The following is a 9071-nucleotide window of genomic DNA, read 5'->3' on the forward strand; positions in this document are numbered from 1 at the left end:
CCCCGCGTCCCCGCGTCCCCGCGTCCCCGCGTCCCCGCGCCAGCGGCCCCGCCCCCGCCGCCGGTACCGCATTGCCGTACTGCAGGGCGCAGTGCACTGCGCCGCACCGTCAATAGGTGGACCCCCTCCCGGAGATAAAACCGCGGCGCCGGCGCCGCCAGTCCCTCTGGCTGAGACCTCGGCTCCGGGTAAGGACGCCGTCCCGGCCCCTCACCCGCTCTCCGCAGAGGGACCCCTCCGGGAGTGGCCCTGGGGAAGAAGGACCAAGCCGCTTCGCCGGGCTGGGGCTTCAGCCCGTCGCCTAACGGCAGGTTCGGGAGGACGTCGCGGGCAGCGCTTGTTTACGCGGCGGCACTGGCTCCGCGCGCGATGGCCCCGCTGCTGTGACCTTGGAGCCGCCCAGGTCTTGCGCGGCTGGGCAGAGTCGCCAGAGCCGGGGCCGCGGGGGTCAGGGCTCTCCACGGTGCCCAGCAACGCGGGGTCGGGGGAGGGTGGGGTGCAGGGTTCTTCCCACATCGTTCCGCGGTGTTCCACCCCGCTCGCGCCCCCCCCATCCACCCGTGGGCTGCTTGATTTCCCCTGTTGACCCTGGCATAAGGAAGGGGTTCAGACCCTGGGCTGGACGGGCGGGGCATGTACCCCCTGCCTCGCTGAGGGCATCTCTCTGGTCACTTGCTGAAGGCGGCCTGGTGGCATCCTTCCTCTGGCCAGAACAGGGACCCCCACCTCCTGTCCCTACTGTCGGTTCCCTGTGCAGATATGGGGATGCCAGAGCTATTCTGGGCCCTGATCTGGGCACCACATCGCCTGTCCCCAGTGCCAGCCTGTGGGTAGGCATGAGAGGAAGATGGCGCCCGCTCTCCTAGGAGGGGATTGCTGGCCCGTTGGTCCACATGGCAGCAGGTGGGGGTGGGGCTGTGGGGTGCAACAGTAGTGGGGGGCAGGCAGCACAGGGAGCTGGGAGGACGAGGCGTGAGACCTTGCTGGGTGACTCATCCTCTGCTCCTGGCTGCTCCCGGGGCCTCCAGCTGCTGCTCCCTGCTGCCCAGATAGCAGCTAGCCCCTCTACAGGGCTGGGGCTCCCTGGGCCCAAATGCCTGGCATGCACAGGAGATTGGCTGGACTAATATGTGGAGTGGGGGTAGCTCTGGCCCAAACTGCTCACCTGGCTTAGCTGGACTGGGTCGAGGCTTCCAAGGGACCCATGTGGGGCCAGGCCCTGGCTCTCAAGGCAAAGAGAGTGGGCACAGGTGGGCCTCCCATCTGTGCCATGTCAGCATTCTGGCTGGGGATCCCTGAGCCCCTCCTCACCCATCTGCCCCATCACTGGCCCCACAGAGTCCCTGCTCAGCACCCCCTCGCCCCAAGCCAGAGCCCTCCCTGGTGCCAGCCCCTATCCTGACGGGCAAAATGGGCAAGGAGAAGACTCACATCAACATCGTGGTCATCGGCCACGTGGACTCAGGCAAGTCCACCACGACGGGGCACCTCATCTACAAATGTGGAGGCATCGACAAGAGAACCATTGAGAAGTTTGAAAAGGAGGCAGCTGAGGTGAGTCCCCTGAGCCCCGAGACGTGGCTTCCATGTGGCACCTGGGCTGGTACTGGGGCTGCTGCCTGTCTGACCCCTGGATGTAGGGCCCAGCTTACCTTCTGCAGAGCCAGGGGGTGCATGTCTTGGGATCCAGATGACAGCTGCTGGTGGAGAGGGGTGGGTAGGGCAAGCTTCCTGAGACTGTGCGTGGTGGGGGTAGTGTGGAGCTGCCAAGTTTGCTTGCCTGAGGAGGAGAGGACTTCACAGCAGGGTCTGGACTCTGCCATAGTGGGCCAGGGCTAAAAAGCCCTGGAGCTTTGTCCCCTGACCCCAGGCTGGTGCTGGAGGTGACGCTGCCCTCACTTGTCCCAGGGATGGGCCAGGGCTCGTGGCTGCTATTAATAGCTGATTGATGGGCAGCTTGCCTGCCAGCTCCATTTTCTGGAGCTAGGTTGGGGAGGGCTGCTCCTCCAAGGTGGCGCTCTGGGGTGGGGGTTCTGGAGGCTGCCTTCTTTCTCTGTGGCCAAGGCCCATGGGTGGGAGGTAGCCCTGAGTAGAGGTCTGCTCTGCCTCATCCCTTGCCGCTGGGCTCTGGGAAAAGCCCACTTGGCAGGGCTAGGTGGCCTGAGTGCCGCTGGCTCTGGGGAAGGGGAGCTGTGGCCAGGGCCTGGGCTGCAGCTGGTGTCCTGGGGTGAATCTGCCTCAGGGGTGTGGGGCTGCATGTGCTTGAAGGGCTGTGGCTTGAAGCTTTGCCACTGCCTTCATAGTGGCAGTGGGAGGAGGCCAAAGGATTGAAGGGAGCCGAAGCTGGGTCCTGCCTGGTCCTGCTGGGGTGCCCCTCTAGCCTGGACGGGAGCCCTGAAGGGCAGAGGCCTGTCCCTGTGAGGCCCTGGCTGCGAACAGCTGGGCAGAGAACAGTCCTGACAGGCTGAGGCAGTCCCCCAGACTCCAGACCTAGGCACTTCCAGCGAGTGGCCACCCTCGCTCTTGGGGACACCCTGCTCCCTGCTTGGGTGAAGATGGGAGTAGGGGTATCTCAGGGCTACCCTGGTGCCTTCTTAGGATATAGAAAGAGCTAGAAAGCCAGGCCCTCCTTGTAACCCCATTTAATTCCTTTTTTCTTTCCATCTTGAGAGAAACTAACACAGGGGTTTTTACTTGACAGCCTAAAGTCCAGTGGTGTTATTGGCCTCTGACTGATAAAAGGGAGCCCTTTTCAGGGGAGGGGGGCTTAGTCACATCTGGAGGCTTCCAGGCCCTCGCGCCACCTGCTGGTGGACACGTGCATTCAGGATCCGGAGGGAGGCTGGTCCCCGGCATTGTGTAGACAGCCTAGTTCTAGCGTCGGGGTGTCAGCACCACCAGTGCTACAGCACCCACTGGGGCGAGAATCCAGGACTCTGAGGGGACCGAGGGAGTGGAAGCGGGACATCACTCACTTCCCAGGGCTGCCCGGGCAAGCCGCATGCTGCGTCTGGGTCCCAACTGAGCCATGCCCCTCCTCCAGATGGGGAAGGGCTCCTTCAAGTACGCCTGGGTGCTGGACAAGCTGAAGGCGGAGCGGGAGCGCGGTATCACCATCGACATTTCCCTCTGGAAGTTTGAGACGACCAAATATTACATCACTATCATTGACGCCCCTGGCCACAGGGACTTCATCAAGAACATGATCACCGGCACGTCCCAGGTGGGTGGGGTGTGGATACCCTCTAGTGGCAACAGGGGCCAGGGCAGGCACTCTGGCTTTGTCATCATGACCCCACCTGGCCACCTGGCCCAGACACACCCAGAGAACTGAGTTACTGTCCAACCCCTCGGCTAGGTAGGGATGCCTTCGAGGCTACCCAGCCACTGTCTGTCAAGGCTATCAGACAGAGGGGACAGTTGTGGACCACTGACATGGCCTACAGAGACAGGCAGATGTAGGATCCAGGGTGGTTATGGCTAGGTAGGGGCAAAGATGCAGACAGCCAGACTTGACACTAAGACATTTCTGGGGCGTTCACACAGACAGACAGACAGACAGACAGACAGACAGACAGACAGACAGGAAACAGACTTGGAGAGGTGGGGTGACTTGTCCAGGGACACAAAGGCAGCCAGTGGCAGTGCTGGTGCCAGAATAAGGACTTTCTCGACTCAGGGCCTGGTGAACAAAGCTCCTAACAATCCCCCGCCATTTGGGTGAACATCCCTGGTCTCCATTCCCTGCAGAACTACTCAGGGTCCATCCCATGAGTGGGGGGGGGCAGCGCTCACTGTGCCCCCACTGCCTGGCAGGCGGACTGCGCAGTGCTGATCGTGGCAGCAGGTGTGGGCGAGTTTGAGGCTGGCATCTCCAAGAATGGGCAGACCCGGGAGCACGCACTGCTGGCCTACACGCTGGGGGTGAAGCAGCTCATTGTGGGCGTCAACAAGATGGACTCCACAGAGCCGGCCTACAGTGAGAAGCGCTATGATGAGATTGTCAAGGAGGTCAGCGCCTACATCAAGAAGATTGGCTACAACCCTGCCACTGTGCCCTTCGTGCCCATCTCTGGCTGGCACGGGGACAACATGCTGGAACCTTCGCCCAATGTGAGTGCTGGCTGGGGTGAGGGTGGGACGGCACAGGTCAAGATGAGGTGCAGACAGGCTGAGCTGGGAGGTCTGGGTGTGGTCCAGCTGGGCTTCTGTAAGCATCGGAGGGCAGATAACAGCCTCCGGGGGTTGTCAGGGGCTAGTGGGAGGTATGCCCCCACATCCAGAGGCTCTACTACTTCCGCTTGGCCGCCCCATAGAGCCAGCAGAGGTGTGAGCCCTGTTCCTAGCCTCGCTTCGTCCCTGAAGGGCAGTGCCTGGCTGGTGTAGGCTTGTGTGCTTGGTCCTCAGGACCCCATGGGCAAGGGATTGATTTTCACCTCCTAGGCCACTGTCCTGGCCTGGACGCTGTGCAGGGTTAGCAGGATTATGGGGCACCTCTGGCTGCCTCCCTTGGGGTCTGGAGTGAGGCTGGGCTCAGGAGTTGTCCTATCCCTGGAAGGACCAGGCCTGGCTCTTAGCTGTCAGCTTGAAGTGCCAGGCTTGGGCAGCCTGTGGCCCCAAGACTGACTTGAAGGCTCTGAGTGGAAACATTTTGCAGAATCTGGGACCATGTTCCCAGCATCCAGCCAGAGAAGATCTCTGGCCCAAAAGGATGGCCTCTTGGCTTTGGTTGGCCTGCAGCCACCCAAGATGAAGGAGGTTCAGTTTGGGAAGCTTGGCCCAGCTGCATGCTGCCCAGAGCCTGGTGAGCAGAGCCAGGGCTGGGAAGGGCAGGGCGCTCCCCAGCCCTCCCTACCTTGCTTGGCTGAGCATTGTTTTGCTAGACTTGGGGACATCTTGTGGGATACAGCAGTGGGTGAGCGGACTTACTCTTGTCCCAGGGGAGGTCCCCAGCCTGTACTCCCACTGCATGAGCTGCCAGGTGTCAGAGATTTGGGGTGCAAGGTCACGTGGTCCCTGGAGCTTGGCCTGCTTCTGCGTGTGTGATGGACAGGCTGGAGCGAGGCTGTGTGTGGGAGGGAGGCCCGGCAGTGGTGACTCCTGAGCTCAGAGACCGCACGGCGGCCTGCAGAGCTGCTGCGGCTGGGTCCTTCCCGCCAGTTACCTGAGCTGACCCCTTCTGCTCTGGTTCTTGCCCTGCCCGGGCACGTGGAGGCAGCCAGGAGTCATCGGACGGAGGCTCAGTTAGGAGCATCAGGAGCACTGGAGCAGAGTGTGGCCAGGGCGCTGGTCTTCCCTTTGCTTTTTCCCCTCCCATCAGACAAATCTGGGAGTCCATGTGAGGTTGGGAAGTGAGGGTGCCGTGAGGCCGAGTTGGGAGCTCAGCCTCTGGAGGGCCACAGAGCACTCTGGTCGGCACAGTGGGCAGCAGGCAGCCTGTGCTTCCTCCTCCAGGGTACTCCTCGGGCAGGAGCTTCCTTTGAATTGCTGCCATTGATGGGGCCAGGGGGCTGGCTGGCGGGAGGCCACGGTGTTGCTGTGATCAGTCTGTGCCTTTTCCCCTGCCCAGATGCCATGGTTCAAGGGCTGGAAGGTGGAGCGCAAGGAAGGGAACGCGAGCGGTGTGTCCTTGCTAGAGGCTCTGGATACCATCCTGCCCCCCACCCGCCCCACGGACAAGCCCCTGCGTCTGCCCTTGCAGGACGTGTACAAGATAGGCGGTGAGTGGGGGTGCAGTGCTACAGCCCCCTGCGGCCCTGCGAGTGCCCCACCTGCTCCACTCCCATCCTCACTCCTTTCCTGAGCTGAGCAAGGCGGTGTACCCCACAGTCTACATCAATCTCCACCATGCTGCACCCTTTCTGGGGGCTCTCCTTCCTCCCTGCCCTGGCTGAGCATTCCCAGCCCCACCCACCCACCTCCGTCCATCTGCCCACTCTTCACCCTACCCACCCACCTCCACCCATCCATCCATCTGCTGGCATTTGCTAGGGTCTCCCTCTTTCCAGAGAAGTGTTCAGCTCTGTTCCAGAATCTGGTGACAAAAGTGGGGGCATAGCAGTAACTCACACCTCACCCCACTACCCCACAGGAGGCCTGGTCTCATGGGGGACACAGTCTCACTCTAGGATTGAGGTGAAGTAGAAATCAGAAACAAAGATGAGACCCTCAGGAGGGAGAATGATTGGGTGCTCTGAGCCAAAGCAGAGTGACATGTTACTCTCACGTCAGCAGGGAGAACAGCTGTAATGCCACCCAAGGTGCCATCCATCACAGCCCCTCCCACAGATATGAGAGGGTGGAGAGCCCCAGCCCACAACTGACTCTAAGAAGATCTGCCACAAGTACTGGGTGCAGGTGCCCTTCAGTGACAGGGACCAGCAGTGCCAGAGCAGACCCAGGCAGCCCTGTGTGGGCCAGGCCGTGGGTCCCAGGGTACAGGTCCACACCCTACTCTGGTGCTGCAGCCTGGGGACACAGAAGAAGTCTCAGGGAATGTGGGAGAAGAGGGAGCCCAAACTGCTCCCTCTGAGGGACAGCTGCTCCTGGAGGTTTATTTTTTTGTTTTTGGTGCCGAGGACCGAAACCAGGGCTTCCAGCTTGCTAGGCAAGCATTCTACCACTGAGCTAAATCCCCAGCCCCAGCAGCTGCCCTGGGGCAGGGAAGGAATTGACTGCCCTCCCACCACTGCCCCTCCTGACCATGGAGTTCTTGGGAGCTCCTTTTCACTGTCTTATTTTCCGGATGGAGTCAAGGAAGCCTCTGCTTCTGTGGGTGCCTCAGGGTTTGCGCTGCCCTCTCACTCCTTCCAACATTGCAGGGAAGGTGGGTGTTGAAGTTGGTCCCTTCCCAGGCCATCTGCCCTGATGTCTTGCCCCACGTCCCCTTCATCCAGTCCTCTGCTCATAGCTCCTCTCTTGGCCCAGGCATTGGCACTGTGCCCGTGGGCCGAGTGGAGACAGGCATCCTTCGGCCCGGCATGGTGGTGACCTTTGCACCAGTGAACATCACCACAGAGGTGAAGTCGGTGGAAATGCACCATGAGGCGCTCAGTGAGGCCCTGCCTGGTGACAACGTTGGCTTCAATGTGAAGAACGTGTCTGTCAAGGACATCCGCCGGGGCAATGTGTGTGGGGACAGCAAGTCTGATCCCCCTCAGGAGGCCGCCCAGTTCACCTCCCAGGTTGGTGGTTCTGCTGGGTTCAGAGGCCATTCCAGCCCGGAGCAGCGGGGCAGGGCTGTGCTGGGTGAGTTTGTGCTCTGCACTTCGCCTGGTGCTGAGGACAAAGGCCCGGGTTCACCACAAAGCTGCTAGGACACAGGGGCTAAATGAGCGTCAGTCACATTCAGGAAGAGCAGGCTGCCAGGCCCGGCCTTTCCAGCCATGCGACCTGTCTTATGGACCCCACCAGCTGTGCTGCCCAGCTTTCAGGCCCCATGTTGGTCCTAAAAGGAAACTTACTCACTTGCTTTACCAGGCATCCCTGTACTGTTATTCCCTACACCTTTTTTGTGTTTTTGTCAGAACCAGGGATTGAACTCAGGCCCTTGCATTTGCCAGGGAAGTGCTTATTCCACTGAGCCATCTCCCCGGCCCCTATTCCCTACACTTTCATTGCACCCTTTTTGACTGCCTTTTCACAGGAAATTTTTTAAAATCTGTGTTTATTTGGTACAGGGTCTCACTATGCAGCTCAGACTCATAGTGATCCTCATAGTCTTAGCCTCCCCAGCACTGGGATTATAGGCATGCACCACCATGCCCAGTTTCAGTGGCTGGCACTCTGCGCCCTAAGTTCCAAGGCTGGCATGACATGTGGCACCAGGGATCAAACCTGGGTCCTTGTTCTTGCAAGGCAGGCGCTTAGACCACCGAGCTATCTCACCAGCTCCTCACGGGAATATTTTAAAAAACAACTTTACTGAGATGCATTTGAAATGCAATAACTGAGGTCTGATTTTGCCAAGCAAAAGGGGTCATCCATGGGTGACAGCTGTAGTGCTGCTTCAGCACATTCAAGTAGTTCAGGTGTCACTTGTTTGTCCTGTGGCTTGCCACTTGCTGAGTGAGGACCTTGGGTCAAGGTCTGGAACTGGTTCCTAGTGGCCTGAGATTCCTCTGCTGCCAAACCCCGGCCCTGGAGGATGTGGGAAGCAGGGCCTGTGACTGCAGCTTCCCAGCCCAGTTGGCCCCTGCCCTGGCGCCCACACTTGTGGCCAGGCCAGCCAGCCTCAGCTGCTGTGCCTCTGCCCTCACTCAGGTCATCATCCTGAACCACCCCGGGCAGATCAGCGCTGGCTATTCGCCGGTCATTGACTGCCACACGGCCCACATTGCCTGTAAATTTGCTGAGCTGAAGGAGAAGATCGACCGGCGTTCAGGCAAGAAGCTGGAGGACAACCCCAAGTCTCTGAAGTCTGGCGATGCAGCCATCGTCGAGATGGTTCCTGGGAAGCCCATGTGTGTGGAGAGCTTCTCACAGTACCCGCCTCTTGGTGAGCTGGGGTGCCCCAGAGAGACACACCTGAGATGGCTGATCCAGGAGGCGGTAGGGGGCAGCTAGAGGCCGAGGTGTGGGCAGGGGCTGCTTTGCCATTGTACACTTCTTTTGAGCTTAATCGTAGCCCTTAGATAGGGACCCTCAGTCTCTGGGTCACTGTGTGAAGGTGGCCCTGCAAGGCAGAGATGGGAAAGCGTCCCTCTGCTGATGAACGTCCCAGAGGCAGGCCCGTAGCCCGTCTAGCGACCTCTAAACGATAAGACCTGGCTCTCCCCCAGTGGATAATCGCAGACAGCTGCCGTAGCGTAGGCAGGGTTGCTCGGCAACCGCGGCTGCTGCAGTAGCTGACAAGCCTTGGGCCCCTGCGGCAGGATGCTTCGAGTGCTAGTGCGCTTGCGCAGTGCATCCTGGCCGGCGGGCGGGTCCGTCGCTCACACGTCTCCCCTCTCAGGCCGCTTTGCCGTGCGCGACATGCGGCAGACTGTGGCCGTGGGCGTCATCAAGAACGTGGAGAAAAAGAGCGGCGGCGCCGGCAAGGTCACCAAGTCGGCGCAGAAGGCGCAGAAGGC

At 60.4% G+C, this 9071-nt stretch overlaps 1 protein-coding gene across 1 annotated transcript in view; it reads left to right on the forward strand.

The window, feature by feature from the left end:
• The first annotated feature begins 204 nt into the window (after positions 1-204).
• Eef1a2 (eukaryotic translation elongation factor 1 alpha 2) overlaps positions 205-9071 on the forward strand; it is a 9169-nt gene continuing 302 nt past the window's right edge. Inside the window, exons 1-8 of the mRNA XM_023704299.1 lie at positions 205-311; positions 1339-1554; positions 3044-3223; positions 3817-4113; positions 5570-5720; positions 6928-7184; positions 8263-8497; positions 8954-9069. Of these exons, the coding sequence (XP_023560067.1) occupies positions 1411-1554; positions 3044-3223; positions 3817-4113; positions 5570-5720; positions 6928-7184; positions 8263-8497; positions 8954-9069 (1380 nt within the window). The 5' untranslated portion in view covers positions 205-311; positions 1339-1410. The remainder of the gene's footprint in view (positions 312-1338; positions 1555-3043; positions 3224-3816; positions 4114-5569; positions 5721-6927; positions 7185-8262; positions 8498-8953; positions 9070-9071) is intronic.

Source organism: Octodon degus, unplaced genomic scaffold, assembly GCF_000260255.1.
Source record: "Octodon degus isolate 3935 unplaced genomic scaffold, OctDeg1.0 scaffold00194, whole genome shotgun sequence".
Lineage (NCBI taxonomy): Eukaryota > Metazoa > Chordata > Mammalia > Rodentia > Octodontidae > Octodon > Octodon degus.